The sequence below is a fragment of the Calcarisporiella thermophila genome (genome assembly GCF_041956535.1).
Source record: "Calcarisporiella thermophila strain CBS 279.70 unplaced genomic scaffold VTP21scaffold_2, whole genome shotgun sequence".
NCBI lineage: Eukaryota > Fungi > Calcarisporiellomycota > Calcarisporiellomycetes > Calcarisporiellales > Calcarisporiellaceae > Calcarisporiella > Calcarisporiella thermophila.
The window spans coordinates 1305991-1323946 of NW_027192192.1; the positions used below are offsets into that span (position 1 = coordinate 1305991).

A 17956-nucleotide genomic window follows, 5' to 3' on the forward strand; every position below is an offset into this window, starting at 1 on the left:
GCTGGCATGGCAGCAGGGCCTAGGGCCTGTCTGGCGTGCGCTAATCGGTGCTCCCCTCTCTGCTGGGCCGCTTTGCCCCCGCTGATGACCACATCGAATCACGGCGCGGCCCGCCCTCGCAGTCAGCTTATGCGATGTTCTATGAAGCGGCATGAAGATTTGGTTTCCGGCCTTGCAGCTTTTTTGGATGTCAGTCGAGCAACGACGGGTTGGGATCTGTGACTGCGGTTGCCTTTGTGTCTGCGTCATTTGAACCTTGTCGAAGAAATCAGTTCTCCGCGTATTCACCCTCTCCTGGCAACGGTGTGTGCATTTCAGAGAACACAAACATCGTCGACTCTTTTACACGTCATTTCGCCCCGGCTTGGATTTGTTTGCAGAGATTTGTTGGCGAATCACTCTAAGCATCCTTTGCCTTTTTTTCTTCCTTCCTGGATTACTGTTGGTGTGAGGTGATCGCAATGGAGTCTGGACGCGCCCACGCCTCACCCCAGCACTTGAGGGATTCTCTGGCCGCCTTTCTGCGCCGTGCGCCTCTTCACTACAACTATGATTTCACTCAGCAGAGAGTGCGCTATGAGATCCTCCTAGAATGTTACACATCTCTATGGGGCAGGCGGGATGAATTCATGCATTTGCTTTTTCCCCGCGGGTTCGAAGACGCGGGAGGAGTCGAGGGGATTTTGCAACAGCAGCAGCACGAACTAGACTTTGATCTCCCGGCTGACGACGAAAATTTGCCGGAATATTCCCCGGCCGCAAAGGGCAAGGCATGCGGGCATGTGTTTCGGAGAGGAGAGCCAGTATACCGTTGTAGGTGAGAGATGATTCCTGCTTCATAGCGTCCTATGTCTGGCATTCAGCCGACATTTCCGCCCTCTACTATGCCCGCATTATTAACGAGAGACCTTTTTTATTTGGCATTCCGTAAATCTAGAAATTGCGCCCTCGATGACACATGTGTTTTGTGTTCCAGATGTTTCTACGCTTCAGATCACAGTGGTCACGATACGGTTATTTCAATAAATAGCGGGACGGGCGGTTGCTGTGACTGTGGTGACCCGGAAGCATGGAAAATACCTATGCACTGCCCATACCATTCCTCTGATCCCGATGCTTCGAATTCCTCTGACGATGCCACTGCTAATCTTTCCAACCCCGCGTCGGCAACCGCTGCTCAGTCTTCCACGGATGGGTCCAAGCTTGCCGCCCTCCCCTCGGAATTTATCGACTACATCCGCACGACCGTCTCCACCATACTCGATTTTGTGCTCGAAACGCTCACCTGCTCCCCCGATGACTTAACGCAGCAGAACACCGTGGAGGCCGTGAGGAGTAGCGCCAACAAATCGAGCCGGTTTATTGAAAAAATCTCAGGCGAGCCCGAGCCAGAACAAACCACCTATGCTTGTGTGCTGTGGAACGATGAAAACCATTCGTTTGAGCAGGTGATCTACCAGCTTCTGGAAGCCACAAGCTGTCAGAGGGAAGTAGCGAGGAGAATAGCAGAAAATGTGGACAAGAGGGTAAGCTGGGCGCATTGGCTCTCCCTTGTAGAGCGGCAAGCATAACACAGATCTAATGCCTCTGAAATATAGGGTCGCGAGATAGTCGAGATCTCCAACGATCTCCCGCGCCTTGTTCAAATAGCAAACTCGATCTCTTCGGTTGGGCTGGCAGTCACCGTTCGCGCCGCGCGTGATACCTTCCGCGAGCAGATGTCTGGCCTGCTCATCGACTGGCTACGGATGCTCTCCTGCGGCAAGCACCGATTCTTTTCAAATGTGCCGGGCTCCGCGGAGGCCTTTCGACAGATACTGTGTGAGGAGCTTTGTCGTGAGTGGGATACCGTAGATACCTCATGTATGATTACAATTGGCGAGATGGGGCCCGAGGGATGGGATGATCACGAAGGCAGGGATATGTCTGGGGATGAAGAGGACGAAGACATGGACGAGTCGGCTAATGAGGACGACTTCAATCCGATGGTGGTCGATAATAATACTGAGAGCGGAGTCCCTGAAGAACCGACTCAATCGGGTGTATTGTCGGTGCTGGACACGGGATCCATTCGCTCCTGCGAAGATCCAAGATTAACCCTCCGAATAGACTGGCTGCTAACGTACGACCTCCGGTTGTGGAAAGAGGCGCGGGGTATACTGCGCGAGCTGTACATCGGCACACTAGTAGTGAGCCCTGAATATAAGAAGATTATGGGTACGGTTGCTTTTCATTCTGTTCTTTGCTCTAAGGTGGGGGTATCCTTTGACCTCATGGATGGCTTTTTACATAGGCATTCGATTTGCCCGCAACTATGGGACCCTCGCCAATCACTTCTTGCTTCGTGATCGCGAAATGGAGCATTCCGTGATGCTCTTCTCTGTGCAGCTCTTCACTGTACCCACGGTTGCGTATATGCTCGTGAGTGATCACGACTTCCTCTCCGTTGTGTTTGCCATTCTGCAAATGTACTTCACGAGAGACAACGTCATTTCGATCGCCGATGTCCACCGCCCGGTCCCACCGAATGCACAAATCAACTGCGACTCTCGAGCGTTCAAAAATTGCCGCTACTTCCACATCTTCCACGATCTAAGATACCTCGTGTCAACCGATGCGGTGCGCGGCATTATCCCCCGCAATCGTTACTACCTCTCGCAGTATCTTGATCTGTTGACCCTCTTCCAGGGAATGAACCCCAATGTGCGCGCATCGGACCAGCACGTGGAATACGAGTCGGAGACATGGGTGCACGCCTTTAATCTGACGCTACAGCTATCTCGCTCGTGCAGGCACTTTGCAGAGTGCTTTACAATGAACACCGAAGTGTTGAGCAACACAATCCGTCGAGTGCTCCAGAAACTCTCGGGCTGGGCGGGCATGCGTCTCATGGGGCAAGCAGCCTCCGAGCAACCTGGCTTCCACACGGTGGCCATGCATGCTGGAAACTTCAAGGTGGTGAAGTTTAGCGTGGCTTCGCAGCCCGTGTCCTTCCACCATCCATTGCACTGGTTCCTGGCCGAACTCCTTGAGAACGTCAGCCTGCTAGACGACGCGAAGCTGCGCGCGTTTGGGTGGGAAACTTTCCGGGATCTGGTGCTGAGTTTTGCGGAGCTACCTCAGGAGGACACGGAGGAGCTTGGGCAAGAAATGGCCCTCCGCCGGCCTGTGGAGGACAAACTGCTCATGGTGGTAGATTATCCAATCCAGGTGCTCGTGCTGCTCGCGCAGATTCGCTCAACACTGTGGGTGCGAAACGGGTATGGCATTCGTAGCCAAGCACACCACTATCGGGATGTATCTCTGCGCGAGAACACATACGACACGGACATCTATTTGCTGCAGATTGCATTCACGGTGCTGGATCCAGACGTTTTGCTCGTGTCGCTACTCGACCGATTCGATCTAGTCTCATGGTTCAGCGGACACCGCGAGCACCGCCTCTACGACCATGCGCAGACCGTTTTCCTTGCGGAAGAGTTGCTGCTCCTCCTTATCATATGCATGAGCGAGCGCGCCAAGGCGATCGGTATGTCTGCGGAGGAGGAGATCCGGCGCGAAATCATTCACGGACTGTGCATTCAACCGATTGCGTACTCGGAGCTGACCCGCCGCATCCCCGAACGCCTGAATGAGAACCCACGCTTCGATGAGATCCTAACGCAGCTCGCCAACTTCAAACCGCCCGACGGCATGTCCGACCACGGCACCTACGAGCTGCGTGATCAATACTATGACGAGGTGAACCCCTACTTTGTGCACTACACGCGCAACAACCGCGAGGAGTCGGAGGAGATTCTCAAGAAGCGGCTGAAGAAGAAGTATCCAGACGCGACCCCGCTTCTTCTCCCCCGGCTCACCAAGATCGACGTGGGCCCCTTTGTAAATATTGGCGAGGCTTTGCACTCTAAAACCATGACGCAGATTATTTTTTATGCACTTTGGAATGCCATGGACGACACCAAAATCACAAACGACACCCTCATTGACGAAGCATTGCATTTGTGTGTGATTGCACTTTTGGACGAGAACAACAAAGCATCGAAACACTGGCATACTAGAACGGGGGGCCAAGAGGGGATGGAGGTGGAGGCTGGCGAGAGCGGCATGGAGGGGTTCGCACGCCACGCCACCATGGAGAGATTCTCGGTGGTCCAGGACATCGAGCGCCACCACATCAGCCTGCTCACATTGCTATTACGCTGCGCATCGGATGCCACCTACAAGGAACTGCATCCGAAGGTGCACTGGATCCTCGACCGACTCGAAGAGGTGGGCCCCGCCCTCGCCAAGGAGCTCATTGGCGATTTCCGCCGAGCGCTGGCCGCCGCCTCAGCCTCGGCCCACCGCCCCTCCCAGACCGAGCTGACGGAGCAGGAGCGGAAAAAGCAAGAGGCACGCGAACGCCAGGCACGGATTATGCAGCAGTTTCACCAGGCGCAGCAGAGCTTCCTTGAGAAGCACGAGGATCTCTACGAGGACGATGAGTACGCAGACGACACCCTCGAGTTGTATTCCGAGTCCAAGGTAAAGGCCGAAGGGGACGAGCACTCGGAAGAGGAGGTGCTCTGGCTATTCCCATCGGGCACCTGCATTGTATGCAAGGAGGAGGCAAAACCTGGCGAGCTGTACGGGATGCTTGGGCTCATCCAGCCCTCGAACGTGCTCCGCCAAATGCCCTTGGAGGATGCGGACTTTGTGAGTGAAGCGTTGCACGTGTCGGAGCACTTGGACGTGGCCGCGGCTCCACAGGGCATAGGAGCTTCGGCAGAGGCCTCTGCCCACACACCCTCGAACCTTTCCGTGGGCTCTATGGCGCCCCCCACCGGCTCCTCCGCGGGAGGCGTGCCACCAAGCCAAAGCCGCCTGCAGTGCAAGGGCTTCCCGGCCGACTCGCATTGGTCCGGCACCTATTCCTCGAGCTGTGGGCATTTCATGCACATCCGCTGCTTTGAGACCTACTATGCGTCGTTGGAGCAGCGCCATGGGGCGCAGCCCACCCGCAACCACCCCGAGGACATTGAGCGCATGGAGTTCATTTGCCCGCTGTGCAAGTCGCTCGGCAACGTGATTCTGCCCATCGTTTGGCGAGGGGTGCATGAAACCTACCCGGGCGTGTTGTTCCCGGACACCGAGCTGCGCGAGTGCATCGAGCTTCAGCTTGGGACGCTCATTGACGAGCTGGAGGACGTGGTCTGGCGTGGGGTGTCCACGGGCGAGATCGACCCGTGGCCACTGTCGACGGGGCGCACCCTCTTCCGAAACGGCCAGCAGGGTGGGGACGCAGCGAGCGAAACGGCGAGCTCCCCCAGCGAACCGGAGGAGCTTCTGCCCATTGGGCGGAGGGCTCGCAGCGCGTATCCCGCACGGTTCCGGCAAGCCGTCGCGCAATTCCCGCAGATTCTCCAGGACTTTCTGCGGCCGTCGGGCAACCTTCTCAACAGCAGCTCTGCCGACCTCTACGACGAGTTCTTCTCGAGCATCCTGGACGACCAGCGCTCCGATCACCCGTCCTCGTTGCCCTCCCAGACCAACCCCAGTCTGCACCCCTCCGAGCCGACCGCCTTGCTGGTCAACCCCGCCGACACGCAGACCGTGCGTAAAATGTACGTGCGGCTGGCCGCCGTGCTCTTCGAGCTGCACCCCAAGGCCAAGCAGAATCGCCTGCGCAACGATAGCGGGGCGAAGTCGGCGGAGCTCCTGTGGGATCTGTTCGGCTACACCATCTCCTGCAACGAGGCTGCCCAGCGCGGCATGGGGGTCCCCACGGCCGGCGGGGAGGGCGGCTCTGGCACCGTGGTGGACGGGCTCAGCCAGCAGATCACCACCCTCCATCGCGTGCTGGCGCAGTCGATCGCCACCTACCTGGGAATGATGGCCCGCAAGGAGCGGCGCGCCCTGTCCCTGAAACGCCTCCTCACCCGCCGCCTCCGCCAAATCCTGGTGGAGCGGCCGTGGCCCCGCGACCACACCGACACCTCATCGAGCATGATGTACGGCGAGCTTGCGCCCCTGTTGCTGGAGGATCCGTTCCAGGTGCTCTCGGAAGTCACCACCAACCCCTTCTCCAACGTGGCCCCGCACCACCTCATTCGCCTCTGCTACGCCGCCGAGGTCGTTCGCTCGCTGGTCGGGATCGCAGAGTCCGTGATCGCCGGGCACGCGTGGCTCCGGGACGAGCGGACACGGCAGTTCCAGGTGGCGGCGGAGCGGCGTGGGGCGCGCGAGAATGAGCCCACGGACCGGCTGAGGGAGTTCATCGCATGGCTGCTCCGGCAGTGCGGGCATGGCGAGGAGACCGTGGGCCGCTTCTTCTCCGCACCCCTCGGTGCGTATGTGAGGCTTGTGCGCTCCACCACGCTGCCTTTTCTCCGCCGCCTGGTGATCCTGATGCATGCGCGCTTTGGGATCCAGTTTCCGCGGGCGCGCGAGGTCGGCATCTCCACCGACGAGACGGAATACGATCGGCTGTGTCGGTACCTCAATCTGCCCACGCTGCACGAGCTGTGTGCCGGGATCCGCGTGGCCACCGGCGCCCGTCCCCCATCCTCCACCGGGACCCCCGACGGCTCGACGATGGCCACGATCATCGAGGGATGGTGCCGACACCTCTTGCGGTATCGCCAGCAACAGGTCGGCGCAGGCGCCGCGGGAAGCCCCCTCGCGGTCGGGAAGCCGGAGCCCATCTCGCTCCACTACCCGGCCATCTATCAGCTGGTGGGCCTGCCCTATCGGCTGGACACCCTCTTCGACGAGAGTCTGAAGCGCGTGTGCAAGAACTGCAACTGGCGGCCGCCGGATCCGGCGCTGTGCCTCTTCTGCGGCACGTTTGTGTGCAGCCAGAGCTTCTGCTGCTCCAACGAAAGGGAGGGCGAATGTAATATACATATGAAGACGTAAGTGGAAGCCGGCTGTGTGGTTGGGCTTTGGAATTCGTGCTCACCTCTGCTTCTCTTTCCTTCTCTCTCTTGATGCCCCCGCATAGATGTGGAGGCGAAGTAGGGCTCTATTTCCTGGTGAAGAAGTGCGCGTTGTTGTTGTTGCACCACCACAACGGCTGTTTCATGAACCCGCCCTACTTGGATTTGCACGGAGAGGTGGACCTTGGTTTAAGGTGGGTTGGGCCTTAGGAGACGGGATTCCCCCTCCCCCTAACCTGCGACTAACGCTGGGTATGCTTGATATTTTTTATTAGGAGAGGACGACCCCAATTCCTCAATCTGCGGAGGTATGACGAGGTACGTAAACTCTGGCTCCAGCACGGTATTCCTGTGCAGGTCGCTCGCAAGATTGAACAAAGCTACGACCTTGGCGGGTGGACGACCCTATAACCTATGGCGCCGCTGGAACTTTATTGAAGGGATGGAGGGGGGAGGGAGGACCAAAATTTCTGCATGTCTTTGTGCTTATTTTTTTTTCGTACTTTTCTTCTACCTCTTTAATTTTAGCTTTTCTTATTTCTCACGCATTGATTATGAAAACCTCATTTTTTTTTAAAAAAAAATAAAAGTTTCTGACTTTTTTTTATTTAACAAGGTTTTCGTTACAATTTATTTCCATGGTGTTCAAGGGTTCTCAAGGAGAGCTCTTCGAGAGCGAAGGGCCTATTCCGTTATCGGTATTTTACATGGCCCATTTCTTGTCGCTTCTGAAGCTTCTGTTGCCGCTTGGACTGGGCCGGCTCGCCCTGACCTTGATCGGCGCCAGAACGGCCGAAGAGGAACGGCGAAAGGTATCCCCATGCCTTGTAGACGGCATAGCACGGGATCTGTTACCATTCAAGGAAGACAAGATAAAATTAGAGATCAATAGGTGCGGAGGGGGATTTGACAATGAGGAAATGGATCCCATTAGGCCGTACCGCTAGATATGTGTACCAAAACTTATCCGAGAGAATGGACGCCAGGTGGACGAACCACGTAATGTAGATGATGTCGAAAATATACCTATAGAGCGGATCGCGTCATCTTTTGGGTTAGCATTGGCCATGGTTCGGGTGCTGGACTGTCGACTTACGCAGTCAATCCCTCGGCGCTCAGATCCTCCCCGCTTCTTACGAGCTGCCCGTCGGAAGCATAGGTTGGGTTGCCCATCTGGTAGAGCTGGCGGTAGAGGAACAGGGAGAGCCCCAGCGTGGACAAATACCCGATCCAGTGCCGCGTGCTGAAAGAGCTCCAGAAGAAAATGACGCGGACTAGAACGTAGACGGCCTGTTCTGAAAATGCAAAGACATTAAGAGGAAGGCTAGGCCCCATCCAAGACAGAGAAACGTTACGTTAACGATCAGGAATCCGCGCTGTAGATTCTCCAGCGTCTTCTTGTTCTTAATCGCAATCTTTTTTGCAGATGTATTTGCCTAGTGCATGCAAAACATAGAAAAAAAAGAGAGGACAATGAGGACATGGGCAAACTATATGCCCCATTTTAAAACGCGAATGATGGGTACCATGACTGCTGCTGACTTGTCTTTTTCCGTCAAAGGATGCGAATTAGCGAGAAGGGAAAGTGTGAGGGCAATCAAGTCCCCGCAATGCGGAGGAAACGCAGTCACATATTTGTTTATTTTCAACCGAAATTGGTTTGCCCTATTCCAATTTTCTTATTTGATTTTCCGTTGTATAACGGACAGTGTATCGAGAATGCCACCATCAGGTCAGCTCAATTCCCCCCCTGAATGCTTTTGGATAGCCCCCTTGAAGTGTCCCTTTTAACCTTCATCCATGTTGCTTTCCATCCCCTATAGTCGAAGCTGTGCCCCATGCGGCGAATGCCGTCCCTGCCAAGTCGAAGAAGCGGCGCGCCGAGGATGAAGGCATGGACTCCCAGCCCGCAAAACGCACTCGCCCTGAAGCCAAACCACGCACCCACGTTCCCTCCAAGCTAGAAGCCAAAAAGCGCCGAAATCGCCAGCGGCGGCGTGAAAAACGCGCTCAAGCTCGGTTCGCTCTCTCAAGTAAGAAGCCAGAGCCCCTTAATGTGCTTCCGGGAATGTCGACGGTCGTTGGCACGGCTTGTGTATTTGGAAATGGCGACTGTGGGCAGCTGGGCTTGGGTGACGAGAGGACGACGGTGAAAGCGCCCTTCCCTCTGCCTGCGCTGGACAACATCGTCGAAATCACGGCTGGTGGCCTTCACTGCCTGGCGGTGACCAATGAGGGGAAGGTAAGCCACTCCTTCCCTTGTTACCTGGCTAATGCGATGTGTGACCAGAATGCTTCGCCTTTTAGGTTATTTCTTGGGGCTGCAATGATAAGTTTGTGCTTGGCCGCAGTGGCGATGAGTACGAGCCGGCGCCTGTTGAAGGCCTCGATGAGGTTAAGATTGTTCGGGTGGTGGGAGGAGACAACGTCTCGCTTGCACTCACCGATCAAGGCCAAGTCTATGGGTGGGGAGTGTTCAGGGTAGGCATCCGCGACCATTCATTAAGCATTGTTCGCCACATCCACCGACTCATGTGATCTAAACCTGCTTATAGAATAACGACGGCAAGGACATTGGATTCAGCAGGGATATCCCCCTTGCCAAATCGCCTACGCGGATCGATGGGCTGCTCCACGAGACTATCGTGGAGCTTGCGGCGGGGGTTGACCATGTGCTGGCGCTGTCCGCCTCCGGCCGGGTGTATGGATGGGGCAATGGCCAGCAGTACCAGCTTGGAAAATTGGTCCCCGAGGACCAGGTGAAGGAGCACCTTTTCCCCCAGCCCCTTCCCCTCCAAGATATTGTCCATATCGCGTCCGGATCCTACCACTCCTTTGCGGTGAACAAAGAGGGACAGCTCTTCGCCTGGGGCCTCAACAACTTCTATCAGTGTGGCATTCTGGCGGGGTCCGAGGGAGAAGAGCCCGTGGTAAAGGCGCCCACGCTTGTGGAGGGCTTACGTGGAAAGCGCGTCAAGCAAGTATCCGCGGGCGAACACCACTCATTAGCGCTGTTGGACAGCGGAGAACTCTTCTCCTTCGGGCGTGCTGACTCGTCCCAGCTCGGTCTTCCCACCACCATGCTGGCCCAACTGAACGAAAATACCAACGAGGGAAGCTTCAAACAGGCGGTCGCCGTGCCCGCCAAGATTCCTGATCTCCCCGAGATCGTGCAGATTGCCTGCGGAAGCAACCACAATCTTGCCCTGACAAAAGGGAACGAACTCTATGCCTGGGGATTCGGCGAAAGCGGTGCTCTGGGTACGGGCAAGGAAGAGGACGAGGTCACGCCATGTCTTGTGCGCGGAAAGCGGATCATCGATTATCAGCTTCTCAAAATCTCGGGTGGAGGTCAGCATTCACTCCTTCTGGCCGCAAAACCCTAAACTCCCTCCTTTGTAGATGCTCTAGACTTTTGTTTTTTTTTTTGGTTTTTCTTTTCTTAGTTTTTTTTTTTATTTCAACGATATACGCAAAGTTTATATACACGATGTTGCTTTATTTCTTCTCTTTTATATTTTTTTTTATTTACCCTAATACTTCTGTACCTTTTTCTTAATTTGCAATACCATGACGCTTGTCGTTCATCTCCCATCTTTCCACTCTCCCATGCGCGCATGAAGCATCTCTCCGAGAATTCCTTTTGGTGGGGTAGAGTGCCTTTGCAGTACGGCCGCTCCGCACCTACTAGCGAGCTTGCACGCCCAGCGCTGGAAGATAAAATATCAATTTGCCACTGTAAATGAGATTGCCCTTTGCGGCCAATGGCGGCCCGCAACTCTTGATTGAAATTCATTTATTCAATTCCCCTCTCCCATTTCCCATTTGCAGTGGCGAGAAATGTTGGGTGGCCCGTGCTTATTACTGGCCAGCATCAGTGCTGGTCGAGTTTCTGCTAAAAAGGTTAATATGTGCAGGACCCTGTGCCGTGCCTGCCATTAGGAGCAAATTGTGTAAATAGTGAGCTTACCCTCTCTGTTTGTCAGAGGTTGGCTGAATTAATAGAGCATCGACTAATTAAATATACTTAGGCGGCTCCATCCTCTCTTCTATTTTCATTTTCTTTCCCAAGTTTTTTTCTTTTTCATTTTGTTCATTCCTCACACTCCTTACCCCAACCCTTACACTCCTTTACACCCTCGCCAGACGAATCAACCCCCCAACTACACCACAACCCAGACATCTACGCTATACTCTATCCAACCCCACCATGCACATCACAGGCAAAGTCGTTCTTCCTCTGGCTCTGGCCCTCAGCGCTGGGGTGGCCGCTACCTCCGAAGCCAAGGACCCCTTACAGATCCAGGTGAGCTCGAAACAGCCCGCCTTCACGCCCCCGGAAGCAACCGCTCATGTTGGAGATGTGGTCGAGTTCCGGGTGACCGATGGCTCACCGAGCATCACCCAGGGGAAAGGGCCGGCCGGAGCAGAGGCCTGCGAACCGGTCGAAGGCGGATTCGATAGCGGGATCCAGCAACAAGGATCCACCTTTAAGCTGGCGCTCGAAGAGAAGCATGTTGGAACCGTAAGAAAGCCCATCGCCTACTCTCCCTGAGGATAGCAAAATTGACCCATTGTTTGTATACTATTGCTTAGATCTTTTATTTCAGCAAGGCGGACAAGAATTGTGAGAATGGTCTGCGAGGGAGCTTGACTGTTCTGCCGAAGCGAGATGCGAATGAGCTCAGCGTGGCCAACCCGAGCCAACCTGATTTGAAGGAGGGAGAAGTCCGAGTGGAGGAGGAGGGAAACAGGTTTGATGAGCAAGCTGAACTCGAGGGCGAGGAGGAGGAAGAAGAGTGCGAAGAAGATGAGGGGGAAGAGGAAGAGGAGCGCAGAGAAGAAGAACCAGGAGTGGATGAAGAGGTGGGAGGTGTAGAGGAGCCAGATGAGAAAGAAAAGAAGGAAGAGCCTATCCCAGCTGACAGTGAAGGCAAGGAGGAGGAGGAGGAGGAGGAGGAGGAGGAGGAGTGTGAGGATGAAGAGGATGAAGAGGGGGAGCCGAATGAGGAGGAGACCACGGAAGAAGAGGGGGATGAGGACGAAGAGTGCGAAGAAGAGGAAGAGGGGGAGGAGGGGGCATCACTCATTAGTGACGGTGGGAGCCTCCCCACCGACTACGCCGGGACCAGCACTCTGCCCGTTTCCTCCCTCCTCACCGAGGCGAGCATCGCGACTGCGGCTCCGAGCGGGACTTTGTCGAGGGCTGGCGCATCTGGTCTCTCCAGTGCTGCCGTGAGCTCTCCGACTGGGTCGGCCGCCAAGGCAACCGTCGGAAAGGCTAGCAATCTGAATAGCTCGGCGAAGCCATCCGGCTCGTTTGAGGACTTGTACGGAAGCGGGGCCCTCTCGCGTCCGTCCGCGCTGCTCTCCACTGCGGCCTTGCTGATGGGTGGCCTGGCTGTCATCCTCTTCTAAATGTTAGGCTAGTTAGAGTTGTTATTCGTAGGACATCTTCACTACTTTGTACACTGTATCACCCTTCATTTCTAATACTCAATTTAAGCTCGCCTCAAGTCGAGTCGCATAATGTTCAAAGCCCCCCCCCTATTTGTTGAATTTAATAAAATATAGAATTTAGCTTGGCCGTTCCATGGATCGGAGGTGCACAAAGGAAGGCCATGGCCTATGGCCAGTGAACAAGGCACGAAAGACGCCATCAGCAGGCTATCGGAGGCCGGCCTTTGTTTGAGCATGCGCTGGCGTGCGGATCTCTTCCTGATCGCCGGCAGCGGGCTTCCCAGATCCCAACCCAGTCCCGGTTCCGAAGCCCCATCTTTGGCCCGTCGACGTGGATGAGTAAGATGCGCGAAAAAGCCAAATTAGGCTATTGGGCCCAACTATCTAGCTCGATCTTCACCGCGATATTACGTAACTTGGCACCGGGGGAGAGTGACCCTCCAACCTAGGAGTCAACCCTACCCACTTGCACCATCTCGGCTTGAAGGCCAAGCCACCAGCGCAGTTGAAAAAGCTTAGATGGGATTGAGGGGGTGTGCGAGCAACACGGGGGACACACTCATTTCGGCCCAACCTATTGACTGGCATAGGCTGGGTGAACGTGGTCGGAAAAACTATAATGCAGGCACGAGGTGGGAGAAAATAAGAAAACCAAGCGGCTCTCCCGCACAATAGAGTCGCTTTTGTCAGCGCAGAAGGGTGGGGTTTGGAGGCAGGGCAAATTTCTTCGCCTTAAGGTAGGGCTGCGGTTGCTACCCCGCACTATTTGAATAGGACACTTTGAACGCACAAAAAAGGGAACGTAAGGGTTACATTCAATCCATTTAGGATTTAGTGATAACAGCCTCTTTTTAGCGAACCGAATACAAGCCTCCTATGGAGTCTGAACTCTGCGCCGCCAATGACGGCAGGGACAGAGAGACATGGCCCCTATAATACAGACCGGGCCAATGGAGGCCCACCGGGTCCAACTCGACCATCGTTCTCCAGACCAGGGGATTTGCGCAAGCTCCAGTGCAGAGAGATCCCTTGTGGGACCGTTCTCGAGGATGCTTTCTTGAGCAGGCGCGCGGCCTTTCCCCAGCTTCATTTGCAAAACACGTGGGGGAGCAAAAGCCCCCCAATTCTAATCAGCAGCAGAGCAAACACAAGCGTCTGGTGCTCGTTTCAGGCCTCTGTTTTGGCTCGTTTGGTCACGGCGGCACCGTAGAGCGAGGGCTTTGCTCGAGGGAGATTCGATAAGCACTGCTTTTTTTTTTCAGTGAGCCGTGATTTCCTTTGTTCGTTTTCAGATGCTTTTCTCCAATCTGGAGTGCTTGTTCGATTTCTATTCGTGTTTTCGTATTTCCGGTGACGAGGAAGGCAGGAGGGGAGCCATTCGGAAATCGGAACCAGGGCAAAAGCGGATTGACAGAAGAAGTCAGATTATGTCTGAAATCGATAAGCGCATGCCTTTGTGACTGCGCAGGGAGGGGTGCATATGAAAGAAATCCTAAAAGGCAGATTCGGCCGGAAGGCCCGCTCCACGAGACAACGAGTGGTTCCACCGTGTGCAAGCCTGGAGTAATGATCTGAGAAACCATGTGTGTGGTTCTGTCTTGCGCAATTGCACCATTGGGCGCTCGCCCCCAGCGAGTGCTTATTCTGCCGCTGGTTCTAGCTCGCTGAGATTGCAGAGATCTCCGTTGGCTGGCCGTGCGTCAGCGGCTGCTTTCCACGAGCCAGGGGCGCTTGAGCACTGCTTGTCCTGCCTCCCGCATTTTTGCACGGGCAACTCCGCCACCGCGGTGGATGCTTTGATCTCGGCTGGGCACGGCTGGGGAAAGAGTGGAGAAAGCCATCGCTCGGTTTGTGACGCACCAGAACAAAGGCGTGGGGGAGTGCATCGCTCGATTTTTTTCGTGGGAATCGGGGGGGAGCAGCGTCAGGCAATGCCGCGCGGATCCGGATCTCAACTCTAAATCGCCTGGATGCGGGGACGCCCATCGTGACTCACGGGGGAGGGGGAGGAGGAGGAGGAGGAAAAAACATGAGCCTAGGGCGACTAAGCTGGGGAAGCCGGCAGAATGGCACAAGGTTGTTGAAGAAAATACGTCAGTTGTCGAGAGCAGGCGAGCTGAGTTGCGAGGGGCATCTATTAATATATTGAGTTGCAATTGTAGAGTTAATTGCTATGGAGACGGATCGATGAGAGCGGGTGAGGCCGGGGAGTGGTGGAGAGGGTGGGACAAAGGGACATGATGAGATGGAACTGATAAAGTCGGAAGAAGCGGGGGGGGATATTTGTCAGGGGAAACGGCCCTCGGCGGGAGGGCAATCTTGGCCGCAAGCCGAGGCCCGGTTCTTCCCGCAGCGCTCATCCACAGTCAGGCCAACCCACCGTGACAAAGGCGAGGCCGCCACGCCCTGCCGTCCCCTCACACCGCGAGAGCGGCCCTCGGCAAGGCCAAGCCGGCGGCAGTTTACCCTGCGGGGCGGCCTATAAAGCGTGCCAATGCGCTATCGATCTTGGCCTGGACATCCTATCAGTGCTGAGAATTCTTCCCCGCATTACAACGCCTCGTCGATTTGCTTGCTGTGGTTTGCTGACGTTACACCTGTCAGTGTCCGTGCTCCGAACCGAGCGATAGCGTGTTTTCAAATAAAAATTTTCAGATTCTAATTTTTTTTATTTCTTGCTTGCCCCACATTTTTCTGGCCAGTTGGCATTGTCGGGGTCTCCGGCAGGAATTTTTTGGACACTCTTAAGTAGCCCGCCCCTGCCCTCCGCACGGAGCCTCCTCTCTTTCTGCTTTCCTCGCTGACAAAGCTGCCCCGGACCCTTGTCTGTTGTTGCCTGCCGCATCGTCTTGTCTCTTCGCCATCCCTCCCTGCTCGCCATGTCATTCGAGGCCGCCGTCTGTCTACTCGAATTCGCAAAGGGCGCACGCCAGGAATCCGCACCCCCCTCGCCATCCGCATCTCCCGCCGAGTCCCCCGCCGCCTCCCCCAAAATCTCCCCCGCAGCCAGCCCCAAGGCCGCCAGCGCCCGCTCGGCGCCCAAGAACAAGGACGCCCCGCGCCCCTACGAATGCCATATCTGCTCCCGTGCATTCTACCGCCTCGAGCATCAGACCCGCCACATCCGCACCCACACCGGCGAGAAGCCCCACCGCTGCACCTTCCCCGGCTGCGAGAAGCGCTTCTCGCGCTCCGACGAGCTCACCCGCCACTCCCGCATCCACACCAATCCCAAGCGCCGCAAGGGCGCAAAGCCCCGCGGGGCCCCGAGAACCGCCGACCCCCCCTCGCCGCACTCGGTCAAGAGCGACAGCAATGACGAGGCCCTCGCCACCCCGATGGCCTCGCCGCGGCTGGAGCCCCTCACCACCCCCCAAGGGGGCAGCTGGTCCGACTCCGAGAGCGACACGCCCGCCGTCTTCACCCCCGAGACCTCGCCCCAGCCCGTGAGCCGCCCCCACACCCCCACGCTCCCGCTGCCCTCCGTGTCGCGGCTGACCATGTTTCCCTACAAGAGCGGCCCCGCGCTGCCGTCTCCCGCCCTCGAGCACATGCCCGTCTCGTCGGTGCGCACCCCGCGGCTGTCCGATCTCTTGAACGACGCCCCCACTTGTCGGGTCCTGCCCCCGCTGGCGAGCGTGTCGCCAAGGTATATGGCCAGCAACGAGCTGGTGGAGCTCCCGCCCCTGCGCGACCATTGAACACATAGTTAGTCCTTTTTCTTCCTTATATATTCTGCATATTATTCTAGCCTTAGCCTCTCCTCCCTCGCTTGTATAAATTTTCATTGTCTTCCCCTCTTGTACAGCCCCAGCCCCCTCTCACCCCCTAAACCCCCTCCACTTCTCTAGAAATAGCCTATTCCAAGATTCCCCCTCACTTATATATCAGTTTCCTCTCCCCTTCCCCCCCTAAAGCCCCCCTACATTTGATAGAAGTTGCTTATTCACCTAATTATTTTTTAAAAAACGTTTTTATTTTATATTAAAAAAAATAATGCCTGTCAATCGCTTTGTGCTAATATGGAATGGAAATGAGGGTGAAATGTAGGACTGCATTAGAGGACTCAACGCCGGGAATCTCAGCGCGCTATCATTCAGGGCCGGTTTTGCCGTCCTGATGCTTTGCTTCTGGATCCCCTGCGCCGCCGCAGCCGGCGAATTCCTTGATGCGTTCTTTGACATGCTGAGGATCATTCTTGACCTGTATGACTTTGTCTTTGAGTTTGCCGATGGTGGTCTTGTCTCCATCGGCATCGGCAGCCGCATTGGAGCGATGTAATAGGGGGTTGTGTTCCATACCGATAGGGTGGTGGTGTATAAACTGGACAATGTCGTTCGAAACACGATCCGAGTTGATTCAAGGAATCGAGAAATGGAAATATATAGGAACGCCAATAAATTTCGGCCCTTCTGCCTATATCTACTTTAATTACACACTGTATATATATATATATAGGGCCAAGGGCGTAGCCAAACTCTATAAATGTCATTCATTTTTCGTTATATTTTGCTCTCAAAAAGGGAAGTAGAAAGAACAAAAGAAATAAAAATAAAGGCAAATGAAAAAGTTGACAACGGTACAGCAGCCCCCACTTTCTCAGGTTTAATGGTTATTTTTGGATACCCCACCAGCCGCTTTGTGAAGATCTTGTTCTATCGGGAAGAAGGGAAGAGGAAGAGTTAGACACCCATCGGCGAACCCGGAAAGTCGGATCGTAGCACTACGTACCCAGAGTATACACATGTGTTTTCAGCTCGAGATGTTCTATATTGAGCGAATCCTGTAAATAGAGAAAAGGTCGAGTGGAATGAGTATGAGCGCATGAGCCCCATTTCTAGTCAGGTGTGGTATAGTTACGTAGAGTTTTTTGAGCTCATTTCGGAGATCGTTGAGCTGCTCCGTGGTGGCTGCGCTTGTGCGAAGCTTCTTCAAATCCTTATCCACACTCTCAATCTTTTTAGCGTATTCTCGCACCTTATTAATACCAACGCGAAAGATAAATAATATGTCATTAGGATGAGTCGGCGCTGTTTAAATTTCAAAATAATGCAAGAAAGAAAGGGGGGGAAAAGGAGGATGAGGAAAAAAGAGTAACCCCCTCAAGTTACCTTGTTTGTTGATGATTGCAGCTCTTCCACAGAATGCAACAAGAGACTGGATGCCGTGCGGTATTCATCAAGAAGATAGTAATACCCAGCCCCACCTGCTAGAGCAGCACCGAAAATGAATCCAATGATCCTGTGAATGCCGCAGAGTGGGAAATTTCGGATACAAAGGGTGAGTTCGATGAAGAAACCAAGTGGATGACAGTCGGCCTTACCCCCCTCGGAATCCGCCCACCGGCTTCTTCGCGGACCCAAAGATGCCCCCATTGGCTTCCGATCTCGCCACAGATGAAGAAGAGAAGCCGCGCCTTGCCGAGGTGCTGATTAGTCTTGCAACAAAGGGCGACATTCTGAAATTGTCTAGATTGGAATTCTAATCGTTTTCGCTTATTGAGCTAGTGTTCGAGTTTCGTATTTTAAAGTTCCGGTGGCTTGTTTACTCTCTTTCCGAGTTTAAGATGGAGAGTG

The 17956-nt window shown here is 54.9% G+C and overlaps 11 protein-coding genes across 11 annotated transcripts; 4 read left to right on the forward strand and 7 right to left on the reverse strand.

Annotated features, from left to right (window-relative positions):
* Nucleotides 1-461: 461 nt before the first annotated feature.
* VTP21DRAFT_4663 (uncharacterized protein) lies at nt 462-7331 on the forward strand (the record flags this gene model as incomplete). The annotated part of the gene is made up of 6 exons (XM_069395099.1): nt 462-817; nt 938-1526; nt 1599-2217; nt 2294-6896; nt 6986-7114; nt 7196-7331. 6 exons carry the CDS (start codon nt 462-464, stop codon nt 7329-7331), a joined length of 6432 nt encoding a protein of 2143 aa, XP_069256271.1.
* Nucleotides 7332-7612: 281 nt separating this feature from the next.
* On the reverse strand, nt 7613-8449 carry VTP21DRAFT_4664 (uncharacterized protein; the record flags this gene model as incomplete). Its single annotated transcript, XM_069395100.1, has 5 exons — nt 7613-7768; nt 7862-7946; nt 8017-8210; nt 8276-8356; nt 8447-8449. 5 exons carry the CDS (start codon nt 8447-8449, stop codon nt 7613-7615), a joined length of 519 nt encoding a protein of 172 aa, XP_069256272.1.
* A 190-nt stretch (nt 8450-8639) lies between these two features.
* Nucleotides 8640-10306, forward strand: VTP21DRAFT_4665 (uncharacterized protein; the record flags this gene model as incomplete). Its single annotated transcript, XM_069395101.1, has 4 exons — nt 8640-8652; nt 8744-9162; nt 9228-9401; nt 9476-10306. 4 exons carry the CDS (start codon nt 8640-8642, stop codon nt 10304-10306), a joined length of 1437 nt encoding a protein of 478 aa, XP_069256273.1.
* An 824-nt stretch (nt 10307-11130) lies between these two features.
* On the forward strand, nt 11131-12338 carry VTP21DRAFT_4666 (uncharacterized protein; the record flags this gene model as incomplete). The annotated part of the gene is made up of 2 exons (XM_069395102.1): nt 11131-11445; nt 11517-12338. 2 exons carry the CDS (start codon nt 11131-11133, stop codon nt 12336-12338), a joined length of 1137 nt encoding a protein of 378 aa, XP_069256274.1.
* A 249-nt stretch (nt 12339-12587) lies between these two features.
* VTP21DRAFT_4667 (uncharacterized protein) lies at nt 12588-12968 on the reverse strand (the record flags this gene model as incomplete). Its single annotated transcript, XM_069395103.1, has 2 exons — nt 12588-12747; nt 12847-12968. 2 exons carry the CDS (start codon nt 12966-12968, stop codon nt 12588-12590), a joined length of 282 nt encoding a protein of 93 aa, XP_069256275.1.
* A 286-nt stretch (nt 12969-13254) lies between these two features.
* On the reverse strand, nt 13255-13963 carry VTP21DRAFT_4668 (uncharacterized protein; the record flags this gene model as incomplete). Its single annotated transcript, XM_069395104.1, has 2 exons — nt 13255-13506; nt 13586-13963. The coding sequence occupies 2 exons, from the start codon at nt 13961-13963 to the stop codon at nt 13255-13257; spliced, it is 630 nt and encodes a 209-aa protein (XP_069256276.1).
* A 56-nt stretch (nt 13964-14019) lies between these two features.
* On the reverse strand, nt 14020-14366 carry VTP21DRAFT_4669 (uncharacterized protein; the record flags this gene model as incomplete). Its single annotated transcript, XM_069395105.1, has 2 exons — nt 14020-14196; nt 14241-14366. The coding sequence occupies 2 exons, from the start codon at nt 14364-14366 to the stop codon at nt 14020-14022; spliced, it is 303 nt and encodes a 100-aa protein (XP_069256277.1).
* A 300-nt stretch (nt 14367-14666) lies between these two features.
* Nucleotides 14667-15225, reverse strand: VTP21DRAFT_4670 (uncharacterized protein; the record flags this gene model as incomplete). Its single annotated transcript, XM_069395107.1, has 3 exons — nt 14667-14859; nt 14935-14965; nt 15069-15225. The coding sequence occupies 3 exons, from the start codon at nt 15223-15225 to the stop codon at nt 14667-14669; spliced, it is 381 nt and encodes a 126-aa protein (XP_069256278.1).
* Nucleotides 15226-15259: 34 nt separating this feature from the next.
* Nucleotides 15260-16081, forward strand: VTP21DRAFT_4671 (uncharacterized protein; the record flags this gene model as incomplete). The annotated part of the gene is made up of 1 exon (XM_069395108.1): nt 15260-16081. The coding sequence occupies one exon, from the start codon at nt 15260-15262 to the stop codon at nt 16079-16081; it is 822 nt and encodes a 273-aa protein (XP_069256279.1).
* A 391-nt stretch (nt 16082-16472) lies between these two features.
* VTP21DRAFT_4672 (uncharacterized protein) lies at nt 16473-16679 on the reverse strand (the record flags this gene model as incomplete). The annotated part of the gene is made up of 1 exon (XM_069395109.1): nt 16473-16679. One exon carries the CDS (start codon nt 16677-16679, stop codon nt 16473-16475), a length of 207 nt encoding a protein of 68 aa, XP_069256280.1.
* Nucleotides 16680-16985: 306 nt separating this feature from the next.
* On the reverse strand, nt 16986-17837 carry VTP21DRAFT_4673 (uncharacterized protein; the record flags this gene model as incomplete). Its single annotated transcript, XM_069395110.1, has 5 exons — nt 16986-17035; nt 17112-17163; nt 17241-17357; nt 17492-17621; nt 17704-17837. The coding sequence occupies 5 exons, from the start codon at nt 17835-17837 to the stop codon at nt 16986-16988; spliced, it is 483 nt and encodes a 160-aa protein (XP_069256281.1).
* Nucleotides 17838-17956: the final 119 nt, after the last annotated feature.